The sequence below is a fragment of the Podarcis bocagei genome, assembly GCF_964188305.1.
Source record: "Podarcis bocagei genome assembly, chromosome: 2".
Classification (NCBI taxonomy): domain Eukaryota; kingdom Metazoa; phylum Chordata; class Lepidosauria; order Squamata; family Lacertidae; genus Podarcis; species Podarcis bocagei.
The window spans coordinates 18,190,844-18,218,354 of NC_138126.1; the positions used below are offsets into that span (position 1 = coordinate 18,190,844).

At 47.2% G+C, this 27,511-nt stretch overlaps 1 protein-coding gene across 1 annotated transcript; it reads right to left on the reverse strand.

Annotated features, from left to right (window-relative positions):
• Positions 1–987: 987 nt before the first annotated feature.
• On the reverse strand, positions 988–26,281 carry LOC308579779 (uncharacterized protein). The gene is made up of 15 exons (XM_081180712.1): positions 25,808–26,281; positions 22,013–22,108; positions 20,686–20,916; positions 20,500–20,522; positions 19,389–19,504; positions 17,285–17,311; positions 15,184–15,709; positions 9,059–9,503; positions 6,562–6,657; positions 5,821–6,051; positions 4,568–4,590; positions 2,754–2,869; positions 2,376–2,402; positions 2,198–2,224; positions 988–1,703 (listed from the first exon to the last, which is right to left on the reverse strand). Exons 1-15 carry the CDS (start codon positions 26,234–26,236, stop codon positions 1,174–1,176), a joined length of 2,943 nt encoding a protein of 980 aa, XP_081036838.1. The 5' UTR covers positions 26,237–26,281; the 3' UTR covers positions 988–1,173.
• Between the last annotated feature and the right edge of the window lie 1,230 nt (positions 26,282–27,511).

Sequence of the window (27,511 nt, forward strand, 5' to 3'; positions counted from 1 at the left end):
CCACTTTTCATCTACAGTCATACCTCTCGTTATGTTTGCTTCATGTTACGGTTTTTTCAGGTTGTGTCCCGCGGTGACCCGGAAGTACTGGAAAGGGTTACTTACCTCTCTCGCCCTGACCTAGCCACTGTGATCCACGCGACGGTCACCTGCAGACTGGATTATTGTAACTCGCTCTACGTGGGGCTGCCCTTGAGACTGACCCAGAAACTCCAGTGGGTGGGAATGCTGGGGTGAGACTCCTTACGGGGTCCTCGCTGTGAGATCACATTCACCCAGTGCTATACCAGCTGCACTGGCTCCTGGTGGAGTACAGGATCAGGTTTAAGGTGCTGGTTTTAACCTTCAAAGCCCTATAGGGCCTAGGACCCTCGTACCTACAGGACTGCCTCTCCTGGTATGTCCCACAGAGGAACTTATGGTCTTAAATATATATATATATTGGAGGTCCCAGGCCACAGAGAGGTTAGGCTGGCCTCGACCAGAGCCAGGGCTTTTTTGGTCGTGGCCCTGATCTGGTGGAACGCTCTGTCACAAGAGACCAGAGCCCTGCGGGACTTGATATCTTTCTGCAGGGCCTGCAAGACAGAGCTGTTCCACCAGGCGTTTGGCCAAGGCACAGCCTGACCCCCTCCTTCGGTAATCCTCACAGAACTCTAGCCCAATGGTTGCCATTGATCTGATTGGAATTAATTTTATAATGAAATGATTTTAGAATGTTTTATCATTTTACTGTTAGCCACTCTGACCCCGGCTTCGGCTGGGGAGGGCGGGTTATAAATAAAATTTATTATTATTACTTCCGGGTTTCGCCACTCGCGCATGCGCAGACGCGCAAAATGACGTCATGTGCAGAAGCGTTAAATTGCAACCCACGCATGCGCAGATGCGCAGCTGCAGGTTGCGTTCCTTACATGTTGCGAACAGGCCTCCGGAACGGATCCCGTTCGCAACCAGAGATACCACTGTATTTGGAGCTTTTTCCTATTTTGTTTAGAACGATCATTTCAAAGAGTGGTAACGAAAGGGACCATCGAACCCAGACTGTTTTTATTTGCTGCCTTTTCTTGCCTGCAGATGGAAGAATCTTACCACCTAGAACGGAGAGGTTTCGGAGAGGATTTGCTCCTCTCAGGGCGGTGGCCCCGTAGAGTTTGCGTTTTACGGCGGCCTTCAGCATTTCAGGCTGACGTCGCAGCACACCTGCAGAAAGGGCCGGATTTTCTCCCCGAAGAACGATCTCGGAGGGAAGGCGAAGATGAATTCCTCCGTGTCGGCGTCGGAAAACTCCACGCAGCCCGCCTCGCAATCCAGGGCCACGCGGATCTTCCTGGGCTCTCTCCTCAAGGTCAGGTCAGTCGGCTGAGGGGAAGTAAAAGCCAGGAACTGGCAAGGGGAGGGGGAGTAGCAGGGCGGCTTCCCCATGGCCCAGATCCCCTGGTGGGGGCTGATGTCGACGGCCCCTTTCCTCCTGACCGGCTCCGTGGCCACCCCCACGGCCCACGTCGCCTTGCCCCACACCTCCACCTCCCACCAGTGCCTTCCCGAAGTGAATCTGTCGCAGCCCAGCACGTAGGGCATGGTGTCAAATCTCTCGGGGTTGAAAGGCAAGTCCTGCTCCCTCTGAACTCTCCGCACGCCCTTCAGGTCCTGGGACAGAATGAGGAAGGGGTGGGCCGTGTCCGGATCCAGAGTCACGTTCGCTGTGGGAAAGAGAGGGGCGGAGAATGAAATTGGAGGAGGGATGATGTCGGCGAAAGGATCGGGCTAAGGTGCTGAAGCGAGGGGCAGGGGCAAAGGCAGGGACCTTCTGCTCTTGTTGTTAGCCACTCCGAGCCTGGCTTTGGCTGGGGAGGGCGGGATATAAATAATATTTTATTTTATTATTAGAGTGGTACCTCGGGTTCCATACGCTTCAGGTTGCATATGCTTCAGGTTACAGACTCCGCTAACCCAGAAATAGTCCCTCAGGATGAGAACGGAAATCATGTGGCAGCAGCAGGAGGCCCCATTAGCTAAAGTGGTGCTTCAGGTTAAGAACAGTTTCAGGTTAAGAACGGACCTCCGGAACGAATTAAGTTCTTAACCCGAGGTACCACTGTATTATTATTGCCACCCGATTAAGCAACTGAGCAAGGGGCAGCCGCTAAATCTCCAACTTCCCACCCAGCGCTTCCCATTCCATTGAGTTATTTACCTTTCTGCAAGGTCTGCTTCAAATAATCTGTTATGGGAAGGAAAGGGTGACAAGTTTAAAAGCTGATTCTCGGTCAACACAGAGACACTCCCCCCCCCTCCCGAAATGTCCTGTTCGTTGTGCATTCATGACGTGCACAACTGGGCACCAACATTTCCTTTTATTCCTAGAAAATTACCTGGTTGCAGAACTTGCTCCAGAGATTCTGTAACGAAGAAGAAAAGGTGGACAAAGTTATTCAGACCATCATACGTTGAGTGGCGGTTTGTTTTGTGAAGAATAATCATAATAAGCATTCAATCTCAGGACCCTTGTGGGCAGGAAACTCCGCATTTCGATCAGCACAAGCCACCACTAGGTGATGGAGCAGTGGCAATGGTTCTTTGGATGCCCTTTCTTTATTATTATTATTATTATTATTATTATTATTATTATTATTATTATTATTATTATTATTATTATTATTATTGCTCTTGGCAGTGGGAAGACAGCTGAACACTACTTTGCCTGTCTAACCCTGTGCCAGCTTCTGTCCTTTCCTGTCCTCCTTCAGTACCTTTATAGTTCTCCATAGATTTCTCCAAAGCAGCATTTTTTTGCGAGAAAACTCTGAGCTTCTCTTCCAGCCTGGGAGAAAGGACCACCGCATGCCCTCCCAAATTCTTCTCGTACCTAGAAGGGAATATAGTCGTGTTTATGGAGCAGTAGTAAAACATATTAGCTCCCCTTTGGGGAATTATAGGGGCAGAACTACCCAAACCCTACAGAAATTTATTCATGTATGCGACTACAGCGGCAAGAATGCTATTTGCCCCAAAATGGAAAGAAGTGCTGGTGAAAGAAGAATGGATGCAAAAACTTAGGGAATACACAGAAATGATGAAACTTGCTGGAAAAATAAGAAATCAAGATAAACTTTTTGATAAAAGAATGGAAATGGTTTATTCAATATTTACAAACCAACTGTAAAAAGATAAGAACATTGGCGGGATTATGGTAATAACCTTCAGGCTTATAAGTAGATGAATAAATGATTAAGTTAATTTGGAATATGCAAAAATTAAAATAAATAAATTTAAGGAACGGCAAAAAGAGGGGGGAGTCGAGTTTTGAAATGTTAAAATGATTGTAAAATTATTGAAATGTAAAAAATTGAAAATCATAAATAACTTTTTTAAAAAAGTAAGAAAACATTTTTTCCCCTGTAAGCATTGAGGTGCTTCCAGATAACCAATTTTCTTAGCATTCATCCTGACCAGTTTGCATAAACCTTGCATGGAGGTGATGCACAGTCCACTGTCCATTCATTCTGATTTGTTTGCGTGGAGGTTATTATTCCACATTTCCCAGCGCATTTCTCCACCACTTCCCTTCCTGCAAAAAGGCTGTGTTGTTTTTTAAAAAAGGGAGTTTGATGCACCAGAATGCTTTAATCCAACTTAGTTATACAAACCTGTCTCAATGAAATTTCCTTGCTGCTGTTTTTTTTTTTGGGGGGGGGATCAGGAAGGCCAAACTAGAGAGATGAGGAGCTCCGGTGCAGATACAAAGCAAGGACTCATCACTCAGTGATGCTTCACGTTAAAAATAGTCTCATGCAGCAGAGGCTGGGGAAGACCTTGATATAAGCAGCTTTCAGCTGGAGTCCACAGCACTTAGGGGACCCCAACTTATGTCCCTAAATCCTCTTGTGATCTTTCCGGGGGGGGGGTGTGTGTCTAAATTTGCACACACAAAATACATTGAAAGCACATGGCAACTCCCCAAAGATTCCTAGAAGCTGTGGTTTATTAAAATCGCTGGAAACTGTAACTCAGTGAGGGGTAAGCCGGATTTTTGGAGGAAGCCATGTGCAGAAATCTGGGTTTTGTTCGTTTGTTTTTAAATGGGATTTAAGCTGTTTGATGGATCCAAACTACAAGAAAGAAGATTCCACCTAAACATTAGGAAGAACTTCCTGACAGTAAGAGCTGTTTGACAGTGGAATTTGCTGCCAAGGAGTGTGGTGGAGTCTCCTTCTTTGGAGGTCTTTAAGCAGAGGCTTGACAACCATATGTCAGGAGTGCTCTGATGGTGTTTCCTACTTGGCAGGGGGTTGGACTCGATGGCCCTTGTGGTCTCTTCCAACTCGATGATTCTATGATGGCAAATGAAATCTGAAAAGGAAGGAGAAGGAGCAGGGGGGAAAGGAGGGGAGTAAAAAAAAGAAGCGAGATGGAGGAAAATAATATATTTTCTCTTCCAAATAACTCCATGGGAGCTAAACTTCCTGATGCAAAGAGGGGGTTGGACTTGATAACCCTTGCGGTCTCTTCCAACTCTACAATTCTATGTTTCTGTGAAATGGGATGGGGAGAAAGAGCCACGCACCTGCTTAAGGAACTTCTGGTGTCCTGAAAGATAAAAAGAGAGAGACAGAAATGGGTGCCAGCAGCACAGGCAGATCACACACAGGGCTACTACTTGTTCAAATGGGGATTCCTCTTCCCCCTTCCTTGTCTGTGGAAAACAAACTGCCATTACCTCTCTTGCCCGGACCTAGCCACTGTGATCCACGCAACGGTCGCCTCCAGGCTTGATTATTGTAACTCGCTCTACGTGGGGCTGCCCTTGAGACTGACCCAGAAACTCCAGTGGGTGCAGAATGCTGCGGCGAGACTCCTTACGGGGTCCTTGCCGTGGGATCACATTCACCCAGTGCTATACCAGCTGCACTGGCTCCTGGTGGAGTACAGGATCAAGTTTAAGGTGCTGGTTTTGACCTTTAAAGCCCTTCATGGCCTAGGATCCTTGTACCTACGGGACTGCCTCTCCTGGTATGTCCCACGGAGGAACTTACGGTCTTCAAACAAAAATATCTTGGAGGTCCCGGGCCACAGGGAGGTTAGGCTGGCCTCGACCAGAGGCAAGGCTTTTTCGGCTGTGGCCCCGATCTGGTGGAACGCTCTGTCACAAGAGACTAGGGTCCTGCAGAATGTAACATCTTTCCGCAGGGCCTGCAAGACAGAGCTGTTCCACCAGGCCATTGGCCAAGGCACAGCCTGACCCCCTCCTTTGGCAATCTTCACAGAACTCTAGCGCAATGGTTGCCATCAATTTGATTTTGAATTGATTTTAAAACGAATTGATTTTAGAATGTTGTGTTCCTTTTATTGTTGTTAGCCGCTCCAGAACGGATCCCGTTCACATCCCGAGGTACCACTGTACTTATTTCACTCATTATAATGCACATCAATCTCTTCTGGGTTTCTGGGGGTTTTCCTGTTACTATTCTGACTCTCACAGCTACAATAAACCTACCGTTAAAATTATGGACTGGCCATTTCTTTGTCAGAGGGCAAACGGGCAAATTTAGCAGGGGATCAAATACTCCCCCCCCCCCCGTGCTGTACCTAGTTCCCTCCCTTCACAGGGAGGCATTGGAGTTATGGACCTCAGCCAGTCAAGGCCAGCAACACAGGAACATGTCAGCCCCCATGAGGCAAGGACTTTGCTTATTGGTGAAAGTTATCCAGGACGTGGGTGGAAACAACATGCCCAAAATCAAAGAGACCAGACTTGAGTTGGTGCCTTCTTTCACCCCTTAGGCCTCTTCAGCTCCTCACAGGGTATTGTATACTCACCTGCAACAATTCGCTCGCAGGCTGCAGGTACCTCCATTTCATCTCCGCGATCAGCTCGTTGAGTCGGGAAATCTCCTCGGAGAGTTTGGCGAGGTTTTCCTCCCGCTTCCTCTCCATCGCTTTCTCCAGATCTTCCAGCTGGCCCAGCCAGAGGTGCTGTTTCTCCACAAGGAACTGGGTCATTCGCTCAAAGGAAGACCGGGCTTTCTTCTTCTCCGTTTCAAATAACATCTGGGCAGGGGGGGGAGAACGCAAAGAAATTGGGCGAGGGGGCAGAGGTGCAATGATGAGGTTCTTTGGCATGGTTGTTCACAAAACTTGTGGGTACAGAAAAGGGGCCACTTTCGCCCCTTTGCTGCATCACATTCCTCATTAAATTATCTTTCTATTGGTACATAGTTTTATGGTATTACTCCCCCCAAAAAATGATATTATGAGGCATCAAACCTCGGAAATACACTTTCCCCAAAAGGTTTCCACAATTTTAGCCACTAGTGTATGTTTTATGCTTCTAAAGTAACAAAGTGGCTTGTGACCTGTAAAAGTTCCTTTTAAAAACATAAATATTGTTTATTTTTTAACCACAATATTAAATTGTGCCTCCATTCCCCAGGTGAGGGGGGAACGTTCCCCACCCATGGCTTCAAAATTCCCAGAAATGTTAAATTTTCAGAAGGCCATGGGGATTCCACCTGACAACACACAGCCCCATAACATCACCCATAAGAAACACAAACCTACCAGACCCTCCTGCCTCCCCATCTCTTCAGCAAGTTTCAGGTTCACCAGCTTTTCTCTCTCCTTTTTCAGATATGTCAGGTGGGATTTGATTTTCCTCTGCAGAATCAGGAAAGCATTTTTTTCTCTGTCAGGAGTTCAGTTCATGTCGGATCGCACACACAGACTCACTGGTGGTTTCTTTCTAATGCATCTATTTTTAGTTTCCTTCCACTATACCACCATCATCGCCAAAGTATTTATCCCCTTCTAAACCACTGCCTCGAGGCGACTGACACAGAAGATAATTAACAACAGAGACACCAAAGCAACAAATATGTGTTTGAGCAAGACTTGCGTGTCTCTACTTGGAAGTAGGCCCCAGTGAGTTCAGTGGGACTTACTCCAAAGTCAGTATGTACGGAACGGCAGATCGAAAGTCACCTCTCAGTTATGCTCTTGACCAAAAATGGTATTTATATAACTGCAGTGAGAAGCCACTGCTTCTGTGGAAGGAGGGATGGGGAGAAAGCCAGGAAACGGGGAGCGCAGGGTTCGAATCCATACTGAGCCATGAAGTTTGCTTGGTGACCCTGGGCCAGTCTCCATCTCTTACACCAGGCATAGGCAAACTCGGCCCTCCAGATGTTTTGGGACTACAACTCCCATCATCCCTGGCCACTGGTCCTGTTAGCTCGGGGATGATGGGAGTTGTAGTCCCAAAACATCTGGAGGGCCGAGTTTGTCTATGCCTGTCTTAGACTAACCTACCTCACAGTGTTGTTGTGAGGATGAAATGGGCGGGGGGGGGGAGAGAATTGAATATAAATATAGATGGGAAACGGCTATGTATAGTGAATACTTATCTACTTTTAAAAATTTTCACCTATGATCCTTTTCTTTTACTTCTTTATTTTTTCTTTGTTCTTTTTTCTGATATCTTTCATTTCATTCCTTTATCGTGTATAGCATTTTATAGAGGTATAAATAACTGTAAATATGAAAAAAGTATTCTCTAATTTTTTTCCTCGGTTATATGTATTTTTTTTTCTTTGTATTTTCTTTTGTTGTAAATATGTATGTTTTCTGATTTGTACTTAATAAAAATATTTATTAAAAATAAATAAATTGCAACTCCAATTTTGACCACGTGACGATCTTGGGATGCCTGGTTGTCATCTGACATCTCTCTCTGGGTGGCCTCTCCAGCTTTCTTAAGCAGAAGAGCTTACTTATTGCATTTCACCAAGGAGTACACGGTTCATTTTATCCCTACAACAAGGCTGTGAGGCAGGTTAAGAGGCAAGTGACTCACCCCCTGAGCTTCCTGACAGAATGAGGACTTGAACCCTAATCTCCTAGGTCCCAGTCTGACACACTCTAACCACGACACCAAACTGGCTTCCTAGCCTTCTTCTGCATAGATCAAGTAGGCAAACAATATATGCAGAAAGCGAAGGGTCACTTAGAGAAGGATCTAAAAATATTTCCTTTGAAGCCTGAACGTGTTTTGCTCTGTAAAACTATTGTAAACTGCTTTGAGATCCCCGCCCCGCCCCCCCCCCCAAATATAAAGTGGCAAAATATATGAAGAATAATACTGCCTAGAAAATAAAGTTGGTATAGAAATCAGTAAGTGGTACGTACAGTGGTACCTCGGGTTAAGAACTTAATTCGTTCTGGAGGTCTGTTCTTAACCTGAAACTGTTCTTAACCCGAAGCACCACTTTAGCTAATGGGGCCTCCCGCTGCCACCGCACAATTTCTGTTCTCATCTTGAAGCAAAGTTCTTAATCTGAGGTACTATTTCTGGGTTAGCGGAGTCTGTAACCTGAAGTGTATGCAACCCAAGGTACAGTGCTCCGGTGGCGTGGCAGCAGCAGGAGGCCCCATTAGCTAAAGTGGTGCTTCAGGTTAAGAACAGTTTCAGGTTAAGTACGGACCTCCAGAACGAATTAAGTTCTTAACCCAAGGTACCACTGTATATGAAACAGTAAGAGCTGTTCAACAGTGAGATCCTCTCCCTCAGGAGGTTGTGTATTCTCCTTCCTTCGAAGTTTTTAAGACGAGTTTGGATGCATTAGCCGAGCAGGGGGTTGGACTAGATCAGGGGTCAGCAAAGTTTTTCAGCAGGGGGCCGGTCCACTGTCCCTCAGACCTTGTGGGGGGCCGGACTATATTTTTGGGGGGGAAATGAACGCATTCCTATGCCCCACAAATATCCCAGAGATGCATTTTAAATAAAAGCACACATTCTACTTATGTAAAAACACGCTGGTTCCCGGACCATCTGCGGGACGGATTAAGAAGGCGATTGGGCCAGATCCGGCCCCCGGGGCCTTAGTTTGCCTACCTATGGACTAGATGACCCTAGAATAGGAAATCACAGAATTGCAGAGTTGAAGGGGACCCCAAAGGTCATCGAGTCCCACCCCCTGCGATGCAGGAACGCCATGCAGTAGTTGCATTGCAGGAATGCAACAAACAAACAAGCAAATCTCTTTCCCTTGAAGTTTCCAACCTTATACTGCAGGGAAGCCTCTTCTGCGGGAGAGGAGTCGTGGGGGGCAGGATCCCCCTTGGATGGGTCGCCCTCCGCCCCCAAGAGCAGGGCTGGGTCGTCCTTGCAGGAGGCCGGGCTGGCTTCTCCCGAGTCCTCTCCCGCGTCCGCTCTGAGCTGCCTGACCAGCTGCACTAAATTGGCCAGCTGCAAGTTGGGTCGGAGGATCCTCTGCTGGGTGGCTTCCCTGCACTGAGGGCAGCAGGGGCCCGCGCCGGACTCTGCCCAGTACTGGACTAGGCAGGCTCGGCAGAAGCTGTGGCCGCAGTCGATGGTCGCCGGGTTCGCGAAGTAATCCAGGCAGATGGAGCAAGTCGCTTCCTCGCGGAGCCCTTGCAAGGGATCTCCGGACGCCATGGCTGCTGCTGCTGCTGCTGCCGCCTCCTCCTCCCTTCCAGCCTTTGAACAATTTTAGGACTTTGGGGAAGTCCTTTCCTGGAAATGCCTCCGGGCAGGGGCGGATCCAGCTGAGCTCAGCTGCAAGAGCTGGCATGTGGGGAGAGAACTGGATGCATGTGAAAGTTATTAGTCCAGTCCCCAAGTATTTTGCAAGCGTAGAAGTGACTCAGAAACGTGTCGCCGATATTTTTTTTAATCGTCTTTATTGATTTAAAATACCATCTTACAAATATATTACAAATGAATACAACAGAGCTAAACATGGAAATGAAAAAGAAAAAAGATAAAGAAAATAATAATAATAATAAATTAACAGTAAGTAAAGAATATCAGTTATAACATATCTTATCCAATAAAATTTTCTGTAAGAAACTTCCAATCATCCTCATTGTACTTTTTCTGTTGTCTTAATTCTATCACACGGTTTGTTATGTAGCCTTTTCTACATAATTCTCTGAAATATTTATTCCATTTGTTTATCACACACAAGTATAATACATTTCTGCAAGGATAATATCATTGCCGCCGATTTAATAATCCGATTTTACAAAATGGCGCGTCTAGTTGCCCGCTCCCCCTCACCCACTCTCTTCATCTTTGAAAGTGACCTTCTCCCATGCATGCACATCCCAGCAGATTTCCTGTAGCCCAAGTGCATTGCAGGGGGTTGGGCTCTACAGTTCTATGAGTCTTGGATCCCAAGTGGCAAGTTCCATCTCTGCCTTTGTCTGCCTATGAATCGGACAGCTGAGCGGCATCATTCACGGCAGCTTCCTTCTCCTTTCCTCTCCTCCATCCAGGCGATTTTGGTCCATCCATTTACCTGTGCTAAACCTGAAGTCCCATGCCTTATATAAAAAGGTTTTCATGTGTAGCTTGTGGGGTGGGGGTGGTTTGAATGCCATCTTTGGTGTGCCCCCCCCCAAAACAAAGCCTGGGGTTTTTAGGTGTCTTTAAGATTGGGGCACAACCTTGATGGCAGAAAGTGAAGAGGAATTAAAGAACCTTTTAATGAGGGTGAAAGAGGAGAGCGCAAAACATGGTCTGAAGCTCAACATCTAAAAAACGAAGATCATGGCCACTGCAAATAGAAGAGGAAGAAATGGAGGCAGTGAGAGATTTTACTTTCTTGGGCTCCATGATCACTGCAGATGGTGACAGCAGTCCCGAAATTAAGAGACGCCTGCTTCTTGGGAGAAAAGCAATGACAAACCTAGACAGCATCTTGAAAAGCAGAAACATCACCTTGCCAACAAAGGTCCGTATAGGTAAAGCTATGGTTTTCCCAGTAGTGATGTATGGAAGTGAGAGCTGGTCCATAAAGAAGGCTGATTGCCAAAGAATTCCCATGGACTGCAAGAAGATCAAACCTCTCCATTCTGAAGGAAATCAGCCCTGAGTGCTCACTGGAAGGACAGATCCTGAAGCTGAGGCTCCAATACTTTGGCCACCTCATGAGAAGAGAAGACTCCCTGGAAAAGACCCTGATGTTGGGAAAGATGGAGGGCACAAGGAGAAGGGGACGACAGAGGACGAGATGGTTGGACAGTGTTCTTAAAGTTACGAACATGAGTTTGACCAAACTGTGGGAGGCGGTGGAAGACAGGAGTGCCTGACGTGCTCTGGTCCATGGGGTCACGAAGAGGCGGACACGACTAAACAACTGTTTTATGTCTCTCTCTCCCACCCACCACTCCCCCCAGCTCTGAGGGCAGAAGTGAAGCCTGCTGCGGAAAGCAGCCTTAAAACAACAGAACACATGGGTGGGTGTGTTAATCTGGCTGGCTCAAAATCACTTCCTTTATAGGCAGATTAGCAAGCATGTGTTTAAAAAATGTGTCTCGTCTGCTTTGGCTCAAAGTCGTTATCTCAAAGAAAAGACAACGCAGACTGAGGGAGCCATGTGAGGCCATGGGCGTAACCCAAGGGCACAACAGGGTGAGCTCCCGTTGCTCGGTCCCAGCTCCTGCCAACCTAGCAGTTCGAAAGCCCGCCAAAAAGTGCAAGTAGATAAATAGGTACCACTCTGACAGGAAGGTGAACGGCGTTTCTGTGCACTGCTCTGGTTCGCCAGAAGCGGCTTAGTCATGCTGGCCACACAATCTGGAAGCTGTACGCTGGCTCCCTTGGCCAATAAAGTGAGATGAGCGCCGCAACCCCAGAGTCGGTCACGACTGGACCTAATGTCCCTTTACCTTCAACCACTAGGCGGTGCTACTGCACATATTTCATGCAGGCGTAGTTTTCCTCTGAAGGCCTGAGCTGCTGCTTTAGCGGCCCGTTCTCTGTTTTATTATAAACCAGTATTTCAAAATCCCAGTTCTTGACTTCCATTCCTATTGTAATAAATCTCCCTCTGCACACTTTGCCTTAGTAAAGGCATGTTCTGTACACATAACTTGGTTGGAGAATGGGCATCGCAAAATCTGGAGAAATGCCCGTTTCCAAGCATGGTTGCTTACGTTTTTTATTAGAAAGTGTGAATTATGTAGCCCTGCCTTTAAAAGCAAATGGAATTCAATTTCGATCTCTCCCCCCCCCCCCGCAGCATGAACCTCCTAGTACAACTCCCTGATTTGTGAGTGATCTTGAGAAACCAGAACTGGATTCTTTTAAGAGGCAGAATGAGGCGGCAGGGAGAGGGGAGGAAAAAACCACCCTTATGTAAATAAACTTTCTCCACCATCAGAGCGCAATCCTGAAAAGAGGATATTCATAGAGGTGGCCCTTGTCTCCATAGCAAGAAAATGCAGAAGACAACAAATCAGAAGACAAACTTTATTTTCTCCATGGCTGTCAAAGAGCAAACAAGTAACATTCAGGATTTCACACATCAGCAAAAGTAGCAAGCATCTTCACAAAGGGGAAGGTCTCCGTGTGTTTCAGAATTGAAGATTTCTTTAAAGATGAACATGGAAATAGCTTTCAAATGTCTCCACATATATTGCATCATTGTATCTGTGCTAATCTTGGGAAGTGTGAACTAGGAACAGGACCGGATTGAGGTTTGATGAGGCCCTAAGCTAATGAAGGTAATGGGGCCCTTTCTATGTCCACATGTCCTTTGTCAACAACAAATTGTTGCTGTTTTTTGTGTTGAATATATGCTATATGGTAATTTATGGACCTAACAGGTATCTAAAGCCATCTGCACATAACAAAATATGTACATCATAGGAGCCTACACAACACAAAACACTGTTGCTGTATGTAGGTTCCATTTTATTTGTTTTTGTATCTTATATTTTGGAAATGTACATCCAGGTTTTTTTCCTTTAATTTTTTTGGGGGCCCCCAAGAGAGTGGGGCCCTAAGCTATAGCTTGTTTAGCTTATACGCAAATTCGAGACTGACTAGGAAGTGTGAATGCAAACCAGATCAAACTCACAAAACACCAAACCTAGAAAGCTACAGGCCCCAAAACATACACTTGCAAGGGAGACAGTATCTCACGGATACAGACTTAAGCTTCATTTTCACGCTGCCTGTGTGAAAGGTCTCCCATGAGTAGAAAGGGCAAGTGGGGATTGCGTCACAAGATCCCTGAACATCTGCAAAGGGATGTCGGCTTGAGAGCATCTATTCACCCATAGGCACTCTGTGCAAATAGGACCAACCCCAATTGCACAGTGGTCCCTATTTCTTGGAATGCCTTTCCACCTGTGAGCAGCCTGCAGCTGTACTTTTGCAGCTATTAAGAGAAGGCAGTGGTTCAGTGCTGGGTCTAGGTCTAATGTGTGAAGGGAGCAACAGATTCCTTCCTACATATCATAACCAGTGCAAGGAAACTCAAACTGTGCTAGATGCCTCCTTTTGCTTCAACATAATCCTGTCTTCTTCCCTCAAAAACTTTTAAACAAAGAAGCAAGATAAGGGTGGCTTTCCTCTGTTTAGGGTCAAAAGATTGAGATGAAGTAGTGACAATGTCAAGAACCCTTGATTTTCTCTCCTCTCACCTTTGGCACTGCATCAACGTATTATAGCTTCTTTTTAATATTTTGGGGAACTGCCAGTCACCTTTCCTGTAACTTGAATCCACTGGTTTGGGTACTACCCACTGTAGCAGGAGAAAACAAGCTTGCTCCAACTTCCTTGTGACAGCCCTTAAGATATTTAAGATATTATATTTATTTCAAAGCACAGCCACCAAAGGAATCCTTGAACTCTGCAATTTGTTTGTTTGCTTTTGCCAACGAAGGGTCCTAAAACCTTGGGAACTGGAAGTCCTGCCTGAAAGCTGTTTAGCCCCTGTTGTTGTTGTTTAGTCGTTTAGTCGTGTCCGACTCTTTGTGTCCCAATGGACCAGAGCACGCCAGGCACTCTCGTCTTCCACTGCCTCCTGCAGTTTGATCAGACTCATGCTGGTAGCTTCGAGAACACTGTCCAACCATCTTGTCCTCTGTCGTCCCCTTCTCCTTATGACCTCAGTCTTTCAAAACATCAGGGTCTTTTCCAGGGAGTCTTCTCTTCTCATGAGGTGGCCAAAGTGTTGTAGCCTCAGCTTCAGGATTTGTCCTTCCCGTGAGCACTCAGGTCTGATTTCCTTCAGAATGGATAGGTTTGATCTTCCTGCAGTCCATGGGACTCTCAAGAGTCTTCTCCAGCACCATAATTCAAAAGCATCAATTCTTCGGTGATCAGTCTTCTTTATGGTCCGGCTCTCACTTCCATACATCACTACTGGGAAAACCATAGCTTTAACTATACGGACCTTTGTTAGCAAGGTGATGTCTCTGCTTTTTAAGATGCTGTCTAGGTTTGTCATTGCTTTTCTCCCAAGAAGCAGGCGTCTTTTAATTTCATGACTGCTGCAGTGATCATGGAGCCCAAGAAAGTAAAATCTCTCACTGTCTCCATTTCTTCCCCTTCTTTTTGCCAAGAGGTGATGGGCCCAGTGGTCATGATCTTAGTTACACAATGTTAAAAGAAAAACTGCTCCTCTTTCCTTTATGAGGTATCCAGGAGCCCATATAGAGTCCTTCTAATGTTCCCTATCAGTAGGAGAAAATAACAGAGGCCAACCAGAGTATATTGAGAAGCAAAGCAGCTAGTAAGCCTGATCTTTATTAAACTATTGCAGAAGGGTCCCCACTCACCACACGCAGGAGGGAGGAGAACCCCAAACAATGATGTGCAAACCCCTATATAGCCTTTTGAAATTGCCCACCCTGTAGCCCAAGACCACCCCCAAAACATCATACATACATCACAGAAGGAGGCAGTCTACAGCAGAAATCCTGCCTGCCAGGATACCTGATAATGGTCACTGATTGCATTACCTGGGCAGCCTGGCCATTCTTTTGTGATGGTTAATGCTTTAGTTCCTGACTGCAGCTCACAGGCTCACCCTATTCATACACAAATGTGCCCTTTAAGAAAGGATTTGTAAGCAAAAACACAAAGGGAAGGCTTCCCCCATCTTCCCCCTCACTGCAGAGGAATATTTGATGCCATTGGGAGAGTCAAAATGGCTTCAGGATTGCTCTCCTGTACTATTTCAAACACATGGTTCATATATTTAGATATGTGTGCATTTATGAGTATTTATTCTATTTTTGAGGCCTTAAAAGTCTTATAACAGCAACCACTGAGAAGGTTCCAGAATACTGCCTACTTAGGGTGGTGGGTTTTGTTGGGGGGTTTTCCCTGCTCATCACACACACACCTCCCACAAAAAAATTCAACACTTTAGAGTGACTCCCAAACCCAAGAGGAAGAAGGGGCGGAGCTTCTCCCCCAAGAATGACCCTGCAAAGAAAGTGAAGAGACTTTCGTTGGCGTCCGCATCAAAAAATTCCACCAGACCCCCTTCGTAATCCAGGGAAACCCGGATCTTCCTGGGCAGTTGCCTTACGGTCATGGAGACCGGCTCGGGGCAGCTCAAAGCCACGAGCTGAAAAGGCGAGGACTCGCCAAACTGCTTCTTCAGAGCCCAAACCCCCTCATTCGGATTAAGCCTAAACGGACCCTTCCTCCTGACTGAGTCTTTGGCAACACCCAGAGCCCACATGGCTTGGTCTACTGTCTCAATCTCCACCTCCCAGCAAGGCCTTCCTGAGGTGAATCCCTCGCGGCCCAGCACAAAGGGCATCCAGTCAAATCTCTCCGGGTTGTCGGGCAGATCCTGCTTCTTTCCTGCCCTTCTCACACTCTTCAGGTCCTCAGAGACGAGGAGCTTTGGGGAGGCAGTTTCCGGATCCAGGGTCACACTCACTGCGTGACAGACAGACAGAAAGAGAGAGAGAGAGAGAGAGAGAGAGAGAGAGAGAGAGAGAGAGGAGACGGGTGATGGTAGACCCCATGCCAGTATGATCTGCATTGAATCTGATTTATTTTACATGCAGAATCGTTTTGATTGTTGAGGTTATTTTCAGTCACCTCAAGTATGGTGTTATGTACTGAGTTGAATAGGATTTAGAATGCAGCAGTCTGATTGGTCCTAGAACAACAGGATTCAGAATGCAGCAGTCTGATTGGTCCTAGAACAATAGGGTCCAGAACGCAGCAGTCTGATTGGTCCACAGGAGCCACCCAATCCAGCTCCAGGTGGAAGTGAATCCGCAACCTGATTGGCCTACAGGAGAATCCCGGAATTAGCCAATCACGTGGGGCCCATTGTGTAAGTAATGTATATAAAGCAGACATTCTTGGGGAACGTCCATTCCTCCTAACCACTATCCGCTGAATAAAGAGCATGAAACCAACTCTCGACTCCAAGTATATTTCATAAGGTTAAGACAGTGGCGTAGCGTGGGTTCTCAGCACCCGGGGCAAGGCAAGTAATTTGCGCCCCCTAACCCGGGGCAAGGCAAGTAATTTGCGCCCCCTAACCCGTGGATTTTAGCACTCGAGTCTCTTCCGCGCCCCCCAGATGTTGCGCCAGGTGCAGCAGGCCCCCCTGCAACCCCCATGCTACACCACTGCTCCCACCACAAGTCTTCAGGACAGCCATCCGAAGGCTGGCACGGGGAGAAGGTCTCTCCGCCCCACCGCCAGGCTTCGGAGGAGGTCCAAGGACAGTGGGGTTCCTGCTTCCTCGAGGAGGGCCGGCCAAACGCGCCCCCCCCAAATGTTGCGCCCGGTGCGGACGGCACCCTGGCACCCCCCACGCTACGCCACTGGGTTAAGAGCCCGTCTGCTGATTTGAAATGGCGGCTGAGTTGAGTTCACACCTCACAATCTTAGGCTCTACCCCACTCCTGTCTTCATGAACATGCCAACCCTTCTACACTCCCCCCAGATCAACCCTAACCAGCCCCCCAGCCTAGATACTTCTGACTGAATTTCCCAAAAGGTTGGCCCAGTCAGTTGCAAAATGTCATCTGAACATCACATCGTTGAACAAGGGGCTTATGTCCACATCCTATGTTGTACTTCTTATTTTGATGATGTATTTTGTGGTTTTATACAGTGGTACCTCGGGTTAAGTACTTAATTCGTTCTGGAGGTCTGTTCTTAACCTGAAACTGTTCTTAACCTGAAGCACCACTTTAGCTAATGGGGCCTCCCACTGCCGCCATGCGATTTCTGTTCTCATCCTGAAGTAAAGTTCTTAACCTGAAGCACTATTTCTGGGTTAGCAGAGTCCGTAACCTGAAGCGTATGTAACCCGAGGTACCACTGTATTTTGATTTTTTATTCTGATTTTTTATACCTGAGACCTCCAGGTATAGGGTGGTCTATAAATTCAATAAAGGATGTTGTTGTTGTTGATAATAATCGTAACAACCCAATCCCCTCAAAAGTTTCCCATATCAATGTGGGACACATGCTTTAAAGATAATTTACCTTTGTTCAGGGCTTGCATCAGAGAATCTGTTAAGAAGAAGAAAGAGTAACAAATTTAAATATCACCACTGGGAAAAAACCACAACCCTCTCAAACCAAGTGGAACTTTGCGGGGATTTCTGGAGGGTTTCCCCTCAGAGTAACTATTTATTCAGCAATTGTGCTGTTTTGCTTGCAGAAAGCTTATGCACAGCCAGTGTGGTGTAGTGGTTAAGAGCGGTAGTCTCGTAATCTGGGGAACCAGGTTCGCGTCCCCGCTCCTCCACATGCAGCTGCTGGGTGACCTTGGGCCAGTCACACTTCTCTGAAGCCTCTCAGCCCCACTCACCTCACAGAGTGTTTGTTGTGGGGAGGAAGGGAAAGGAGAATGTCAGCCGCTTTGAGACTCCTGAAGGGGAGTGAAAGGCGGGATATCAAATCCAAACGCTTGTTAGACTACCCCTAGTTTTTACTGGGAGCGGCAATGAACATCCGTCTTTCATGGCTTTTGGGGTGTATAGAAGCCTTCCCATTCGTCAGTCATTCATTCTGCAACTACCACTTTCTAAACTGCAAAGTTACAGAATTGTAGAGTTGGAAGGGACCTCAGGGGTCATCTAGTCCAACCCCCTGCAGTGCAGGAATCTTTTGCCCAACATGGGACTCAGACCCACAACCCTGAGATTAAGAGTCTCACACTCTACTGACTGAGCAATGGCAGTTATTTTTAAGTGGGCTCCTTACACCAGAACAGCAGAACACTTGAATCCTCTGCAAAGGCGTCAGTATATTGCAAAGCCATTCCACTGCATACCAGAACTTTAGGTTAGGCCATTTACAGCGGATTGTACTACACCAACAAATCAGAATGACAGCTTGCAGTCATTTAACCACCCTCATTAAAAAAAAAATCTGAACGAAGGCTCAATAAAGATCAGATGCAATCTAACCCCTGTGGAAGCTTTGTTCATGAAAGTTAGGTGGAATTTTTGACTCATAGGTCATCTGGAGGACTCGATGCAAAAACCAAAAATTCTGCTTTCTGCATGGGTAGGCAAACGAAGGCCCGGGGGCCAGATCCGGTCCAGTCGCCTTTTCAATCTGGCCCATGGACGGTCCGGGAATCAGCGTGTTTTTACAGGAGTAGAATGTGTCCTTTTATTTAAAATGCATCTCTGGGTTATTCGTGGGGCAGAGGAATTTGTTCTCCCCCCCCAAAAAAAAATAGTCCGGCCCCCCACAAGGTCTGAGGGACAGTGGACCGGCCCCCTGCTGAGAAAGTCTACTGACCCCTGGTCTAGAGCAGGCACCCCCAAACTCAGCCCTTCAGCTGTTTTGGGACTACAATTCCCATCATCCCTGACCACTGGTCCTGTTAGCTAGGGAGCATGGGAGTTGTAGGCCAAAAACATCTGGAGGGCCAAGTTTGGGGGTGCCTGGTCTAGAGGCACCTAGTGTGGTATAATGGTTAGATTGTAGGTCTGGGATCTGGGAGACGAGGGTTTGAATCCCCACTCAGCCATGAGGCTCACTGGGCGACCTTGGGCCAGTCGTTGTCTACCTCACAAGGCTGTTGTGAGGATGAATCATGGCCACTTTCGTTCAGTGCTTGCTGAGCTGCTTCAGTCAAGCACTACCCCCTTCAACACTACCCTTGTTCAGACTGAAGGGGAGTAAAAAATCCATATTGATAGGAAAATTTAAGCCATGGTGAAGCAAAGCACAGCAGCAGGCTTTTTTCTTTTCCTTTTTTATGCAGCATTCCTGTGTCTTAAAAGAACCACCAAGAACAACCAATAGGGAAGGGACAGGATAAGCCAGTGTGGTGTAGTGGTTAAGAGCAGTGGACTCGTAATCTGGGGAACCGGGTTCGCGTCTCCGCTCCTCCACATGCAGCTGCTGGGTGACCTTGGGCCAGTCACACTTCTCTGAAGTCTCTCAGCCCCACTCACCTCACAGAGTGTTTGTTGTGGGGGAGGAAGGGAAAGGAGATTGTTAGCTGCTTTGAGACTCCTTAGCGGGATATCAAGTCCAAACTCTTCTACTTTCCTTGAACCCAGCCTGGAACTGGTGCATACTCTGAGACCTGTTGCCTCCATTTCCCTCCTTAAGGTACCCGAATTACCTTGAGAGCTCTCCAAAGCCTTTTCTAAAGCAGAGTTTTTCTGCAACGCAAACCTGAGCGCCTCTTCCGTCTTCGGAGAAAGGTCCGTCATGTGCCCTACTGAATTCTTCTCATTCCTGGAAGGAAATATGGTCAGGGAATAAGGAAGAGATATATAGATGTAGGGAATGAGGAAGAGATATACAGTGGTACCTCAGGTTAAGAACTTAATTCGTTCTGGAGGTCTGTTCTTAACCTGAAACTGTTCTTAACCTGAAGCACCACTTTAGCTAATGGGGCCTCCTGCTGCCGCTGCGCCGCCGCACGAATTCTGTTCTCATCCTGAAGCGAAGTTCTTAACCCAAGGTAATATTTCTGGGTTAGTGGAGTCTGTAACCTGAAGCATATGTAACCCGAGGTACCACTGTATAGATATATACAGTGCTTCCCCCCCAAAAAAAGTTTAGGGGTACAGTGGTACCTTGGGTTACAGACGCTTCAGATTATGCATTTTCGGGTTGCACACCGCGCTGAACCCGGAAGTACCGGAATGGGCTACTTCCAGGTTTCAGCGCTTGCGCATGCGCAAAAGCACTAAACTGTACTTTGCACATGTGTAGAAGCACAGAATCGTGACCCGCATGTGTGCAGACGTGGCGCTGCGGATTGCGAACGCTGCGGGTTGCGAACGTGCCTCCCGTATGGATCATGTTTGCAACCCAAGGTTCCACTGTGCTCTCATTTTCCTACTCATATTGAAATTCTGCCTGTCAATGTGGCCAAACTTAGATTCACAAAATGTTTAGTGCCATGCATCCCCCTGGTACCCCCAGAAAAAAAGCACGGGATATAGATCTATTTAATGAACAGTCAGAAGGTATTAGGAAGGTATAGGCTGGTAAAGAAACAAAAGATAAGATACTGACAGGAATATTATCTGAGAAACCATAAACTTGTTAATGTTTGTAAAATGAACTTGGTTTTTTGGTTCACTTTTAACAACTGACTGGACTCAGTGTTTTACCCGAGAGTAACGGGTTGGTGGCAGCGGGGAAACGAGCACAGTGGTGGCACAGGGATTAACAGACCGGTAAACGTTCGGGGACCTCGTGTGATCGCCACAGCCACATACCTGCTCAAAGCACTTCTGATGTCCTGAAATAGAGAGAGGGGGGAAGAGATGTCAGTTGCACAAGACAAAACAAGCACTGGGTTCCTTTTCGTGCCAAGAAAATTCCTTTGCCCTTTCTATTCCTTGACTGCGTAAAACAAAAGGCTTGTGCCTTCTTTCTGCCCACCTGGCACCTTTGTGTCTCACCTGCAGGAATTCACTCGCAGGCTGCCGGCTCCTCTCCTCCATCTCCACAATCAGCTCACTGAGTTGCGAAATCTCCTCAGAGAGTCTGGAGAGCTTCTCTTCCTGCCACCTCCCCATCTCTTTCTCCACATCTTCCAGCTGGCCGAGCCACAGGTTCAGCTTCTCCTCAAGGAACTCCTGCATCTTCTCAAAGGCCATTCTGATCTTCTGCTTCTCCATTTCTAACCCCGCCTACGGGAGGGAAGTGGGCGGAGTGGGGGAAATACAAAGAAATTTGGAAAGGGGCAAAGGGAGACGAGGAGCTTCAGTCAAAGGATGCTGACTGTTCATAATAAAGCTCTTTTGTAAGCTGTAGATCAGTGTTTTCCAAACTTGGGTCTCCAGCTGTTTTCGGACTACGACTCCCATCATCCCTCACTAGCAAGACCAGGGGTCAGGGTGATGGGAAGTGTAGTATGAAAACAGTTGGAGATCCCAGTCTGGGAAGCACTGCTATAGATTAAGGTAATGGGGCATTTTGCCCAACTAATCTAAGGTAAAAAGGTGAAGGAGCCCTGGGTGGTTAAGTCCAGTCAAAGGAGACTATGGGGTTGCGGCACTCATCTTGCTTGCAGGCTGAGGGAGCCAGTGTTTGTCCACAGACAGCATGTGGCCAGCATGACTAAACCACTTCTGGCACAACGGAACACCGTGACGGAAACCAGAGCGCACGGAAACACCATTTACCTTCCCGCTGCAGCAGTACCCATTTATCTACTTGCACTGGTGTGCTTTAGAACTGCTAGGTTGGCAGAAGCTGGGACAGAGCAACGGGAGCTCATCCTGCCGCAGGGATTCGAGCTGCCGACCTTCTGATCGGCAAGCCCAAGAGGCTCAGTGGTTTAGACCACAGCACCACCCGCGTCCCGCCCAGATTTCTAAACACATTCTAACAGGTACAAACAGGTACCATCCCCTGTGGAAGTTTATTACTCATCCTCCGGTTCATTCTATTCATCAGTCCTCCAATGGCAACTGTGTTCTGGGGGACCAACAAGCTGCCACTTTGGGGAGCAAACACACAGGTGATTTGAATGTGTGTGTAAATAGGGATGCGTATGTGACAAATCTGTTTCCTGTCCATGTTCTTGAAAAGCGACAAGAAGCAGCTCAGCTGGGCATTCTGGGAAGCAATCAAATGGCTTCACCCTGTACATCCTAGTCTAAGGAGTCCATAGCCTCCGCAGAACAACACCTATAAAGGCCAACACACAGGAGGCTATTTCTCTTTAGTGACAGGGTGGCCTGGGGAGTCCAAATGCATGGATCTGAAAGAACAAATACCTACCACACACTCCTGCCTCCTCAACTCTTCGGCTGATTTCTGCTCCACAAGTTTCTCTCTCTCATCCTTCAGAGATTCTAGGTGGGCCTTGATTTGTTCCTTTAAAAATATTAAAGAGTTTTGCGACATTCACCCTCCTACAGAGGGTGGTGAATACAGCACAAGATATTACGGGCTGTCCCGTGAATCCGCTGGATGAAATAGCGGAAGAACATTGCCTCAGGAGAGTGAGGGAAATTCTCAGGGATTCACACCCTGGCCGGCACTTTCTTGATCTTCTGCCCTCAGGCAGAAGATATAGAAGCGAGATTAGTACCACCAACAGGGTAAAGAACAGCTTCTATCCGTGGGCTGTTAGGCTGCTGAATGAAAAGATCACAACAGGGCAACGGACTTTCGGGTTTGGTGGGTGTGCGTCAGTAAACGAGGGGAATTCAGACTAAGAGAGCTGAGTTGGGGGTGCTCGTGTAATCTCACTGTATACAAGTTGTACAAGTGACAATAAAGTATTTCAATTTCAATTATTCAGAGGTCAGTCCACCTGATGCCCGGGGGGGGGGGGGAAACCACATGTCTGACCAGAGAACGATGGGCTAGGGGAGAATCATAGCATCATAGAATTGTAGAGTTGGGAGGGACCATAAGGATCATCTAGTCCAACCCCCCTGCAAGGCAGGAATCTTTTGCTCCACATGGGGCTTGAACCCACAACCCTGAGATTGTGTCTTATGCCAACTGAGCTATCTTCAAGGTAGCTAACTTTTTGCCCTCCGGATGTTGCTAAACTCATTTGGCCATGCTGGCTGGGACTGGCGAGATTAGGGCCATGTACACACACACACACACACACACACACACACACACACACACGATTCAAGGCACATTTCCCTTCCAAAAGGATTTTGGGAACTGTAGTTTGTGAAGGGTGCTGGGAATTGTAGTTCGCACGGTTCCCAGGATCCTTTGGGTGAAGTGGCGTGATTTAAGCCTATGGTATGTACACACAGCCTTGGGAGTCTGACAACATCTGGAGGATATCACATTAGCTAATCCTGGCATTTACGATTTTATGGCTTATTTATAGCCATTTAAATGTGTTTGCGGGGGGAGGGTTTTTTCCTTTTGCTTCCACCTATTTATTTTGTGCTCTTATTCTGTATTTTTTATATTTTGAACTGCCCTGAGATCTTTGGGTGAAGGTCGGTATATAAATTTAATTAATTATTATTATTATTAATAATAATAATGGTTAATGTATTTATTATTTATTGCATTTATATTCCACCTTCTTTTCCAAAGGAACTCTAGCTGGCATACGTGGTTCTCCCCATCCTCCTCATTTAATCCCCACAACAGCCCTGTGATACCGTAGGCAAGGCTGAGAGGCAGTGACCAGCCCAAGGTCACCCAATGAGTTTCACAAGCGAGTGGGAATTTGAACCCTGGACATGCTCCAACACTCTAAACCAATACACCACACAGGTGGTTCTGCCTTACTGGAAACTACAATTTCTTCTGCAAACCTTAGCTCCCCACTTTCACCCATCCTCCCCTTCCCATTTATGCCCTCCCCATTCCTCCCAAAAGCAGCTCTTAAGGTTTTTGGAGAATCCCCTCACCATCTTCATGAGTGCAAGTTTGACCCACAAATTGGCAGCCCAGGGATCTTGGCTCAAATCAGGACCATAGAATGGGGTGCAGAGGATTTTTTGTGTCTTTGCTCCCTGATTGTCCCATGGACTGCAAGAAGATCAAACCTATCTATTCTTAAGGAAATCAGCCCTGAGTGCTCACTGGAAGGACAGATCCTGAAGCTGAGGCTCCAATACTTTGGCCAGCTCATGAGAAGAGAAGACTCCCTGGAAAAGACCCTGATGTTGGGAAAGATGGAGGGCACAAGGAGAAGGGGACGACAGAGGACGAGATGGTTGGACAGTGTTCTCGAAGCTACCAGCGTGAGTTTGACCAAACTGCGGGAGGCAGTGGAAGACAGGAGTGCCTGGCGTGCTCTGGTCCATGGGGTCACGAAGAGTCGGACACGACTAAACAACAACAACAGCAACAACATAATCCTAAACTGGAGCTGGGTTCCTATTCTGGCATTCTGCATAGCTAAAAAGGAAAAAAAAATCGAAACCAATTTCCAACGCAAAAAGTAGTCACACCCCAGTCTTCAAAGGCAGAACCTTTGAATGATTCACATCATTTGGCTCACCCATAGCTGCTTACCACAAACATGCCACAACCACTAGTCTCTCTGGTTGCCCTTCCCCTGTCCCCCCCACCCCTCCAAGCATCACTGGAATCCCCTTTCTCACCCCCCCTTAGAAAAAGAGTCTTTTAGTAGGCAGCCAGAAAGCAAATCTCCAACGGCCCTGCCCTCTTCCTTGGAAGGCCCCCTGTGCCCAGGTTTTTTCGGAGAAGGGGAATTAAAAGCCTTGGCAGCTGGAAGTCAGTGCTACAGGGCACCCTGCCAATTTAAAAAGACATTTTTTTTTTAAATCAGGAGGTACAGGGCCCTGTGGGCGGGTGCCAACAGACAGCTTAGGAAACCCATACATTTGTCTGCCTGGAGAGACAATGGAGTGTGCCTGGAGAATCTCAGTCACAATGCCTGCTGCAGCTACAGAGACCAGTGACTCACAGCTGTCCGCTGCCTCCCGCGTTGTTTTGTTGTTAGCACGGACTTGACCTTCCTGGGGCGCAACCCTATGCAAAAAAGAAAGCAAGAGAAGGTGCCCTCCATCCGAGCTTCCACACTGTCCCCCACCCCACGTGCTTGATATATCAGGCGCACGGCTCTGAGGTGCGCCGCTTGACAACGATTCGTTTGTGGTGCATCTTGCATGTTTCTGGCAATGCTTTCTTTTTATTTTCCATGTTTGATTTTTCACAGGAATAGTTTCCTTTGTCCCACGACGTCGGTGTTTGACAAGGCCAGTTTGCAATTTATATTTTTAAGGAATATCAACAACCTCAGATATGCAGCTGACACAACCTTGATGGCAGAAAGTGAGGAGGAATTAAAGAACCTTTTAATGACGGTGAAAAAGGAGAGCGCAAAATATGGTCTGAAGCGCAACAGCAAAAAAACTAAGATAATGGCCACTGGTCCCATCTCCTGGCAAATAGAAGGGGAAGAAATGGAGACAGTGAGGGATTTTACTTTCTTGGGCTCCATGATCACTGCAGATGGTGACAGCAGCCACGAAATTAACAGACGCCTGCTTCTTGGGAGAAAAGCAATGACAAACCTAGACAGCATCTTAAAAATCAAGAGACATCACCTTGCCAACAAAGGCCCATATAGTTAAAGCTATGGTTTTCCCAGTAATGATGTATGGAAGTGAGAGCTGGACCATAAAGAAGGCTGATTGCTGAAGAATTGATGCTTTTAAATTATGGTGCTGGAAGAGACTCTTGAGAGTCCCATGGACTGCATTCTGAAGGAAATCAGCCCTGAGTGCTCACTGGATCCTGAAGCTGAGGCTCCAATACTTTGGCCACCTCGTGAGAAGGACCCTGATGTTGGGAAAGATGGAGGGCACAAGGAGAAGGGGACGACAGAGGACGAGATGGTTGGACAGTGTTCTCAAAGCTACTAACATGAGTTTGACCAAACTGTGGGAGGCAGTGGAAGACAGGAGTGCCTGGAGTGCTCTGGTCCAGGGGGTCACGAAGAGTCAGACACGACTAAATGACAACAGTGTGCGCAAGTAGTGAGCCTCCTTGCGCAGCGCGTAAAAGCGCGTGGCGCCATCCCGGCAGATACCCACCCAACCGCGGTGACTTCCCTACCTTGTACTCTTGGGACGCCTCTTCCATGGGACACACGCGGTGTTCGCGGTGCTCCTTGGACCTGTCGCACACCACGCAGATGGGCGCTTCGTCGTCCTTGCAGAAGAGCTTCAGCGGCTCCTGGTGCGCTTGGCACATCCGCCCCTGCCCCGCGCCTGATGCGCGTCTTCCTCCCCCTTCTCCCTCCTGGAGTTTCCTGAGCAGCTCCGCGACGTTGGCTAGTTGCCGGTTGGGCTTGAAGTTCCTGGGCTGCACGGCTTCTTTGCACTCCGGGCAGCAGGAGGGAGAGTCGGGGCCGGATCCTTCCCAGAGACCCGCCAGGCAGGCGCGGCAAAAGTTGTGCCCGCAGTCCAGAGTCACCGGGTCTCGGAAGTAGTCCTGGCAGACGGAGCACGTCGCTTCATCGCAGAGCTCTTGCACGGCCGCCATCGCTGCGTCTCCCTGGAGAGCCCTAAGAGACACCCTCTTTTGAAGTTTCGTTTCTCCTTTCCGAGACTGCCTGGGCGTTTCCTTGCGGGTTGATCCCTGGGGAAAGCAGAGGAGGATCCTGCGAGAATAAACCGCGCGGTGGAAGCTGGAGGAGCCGCTTTCAGAGCAGAAGCAGCTTAAAAATAAATAGAGAGAGCCTTAAAATATCAATGACTTCCCTTCTCCTCTATACATGTTTCATTTTGCATAACCTAAATCCCTGCATATTTTACTTAACTAAACTGAACCTTGCAGCATCCCATTATTTCATCCATCAGAACTTATTTACACTGTTGAATTTATCTTAAAGCTGCCCACGTTTTCAAATAAACACAATTTTCCTCCATATATTCAGTAAACATTTTCCAATCTTCTTTAAACGTATGTTCTTCTTGTTCTCTTATTCTATATGTTAGGTCCACACAGTGGCGTAGCGTGGGTTGTCAGCACCCGGGGCAAGGCAAGTAATTTGCGCCCCCTAACCCGTGGATTTGCGCCCCCTAACCCTAACCCCCAGATGTTGCGCCCGGTGCGGCCGGCCCCCCCTGCACCCCCCACGCTATGCCACTGGGTCCACAAGCTGCACATATTCCATCAGCTTAAATTGCCATTCTTCTTTAGTTGGGACCTCGCTCGTTTTCTATTTTTGGGCTAATGACACCTGGGAATTTCCATCTGAACTATCCCCAACAAAAAGGACTAAGTTTGCTTGTTTTTGAAAAGTGCTTTTAAACATTTTTTTTTCCAATTCATTACATTGATATTTTAAGGTTGTTTACACGAATATTCTAAAATGTAAAATAGAAAAATAAATTATATATATATATATATATATATATATATATATATATATATATATATATATATTTGCTTTCGTAGATTTTCACGGGTACAGGAATGCAGGTTTTGGTATCTTCGGGTGTCTTCCCGTGTAAGAGTTGGGGTGTCTAGGCGACGTTTCGACGAGGTCTCACTCGTCATCTTCAGGCTGGTGCTTTCGGCTTCTTGTTACTAGAACAGAGCAGGATCTCAGTGTTTGAGTTCCTATAAATACTGTTGAGGGGGTGTGGTGTATAGCCTCCAACGTTCTGGGCAGAGAGGAAGTTCCCAGGTTAGTGTGCCTTTTCTTCTTTTGTTCCTTAATTACTTGAGGGATATCTTAAGTGATCACTCAAGAAATCACTTAAGATATCCCTCAAGTAATTAAGGAACAAAAGAAGAAAAGGCACACTAACC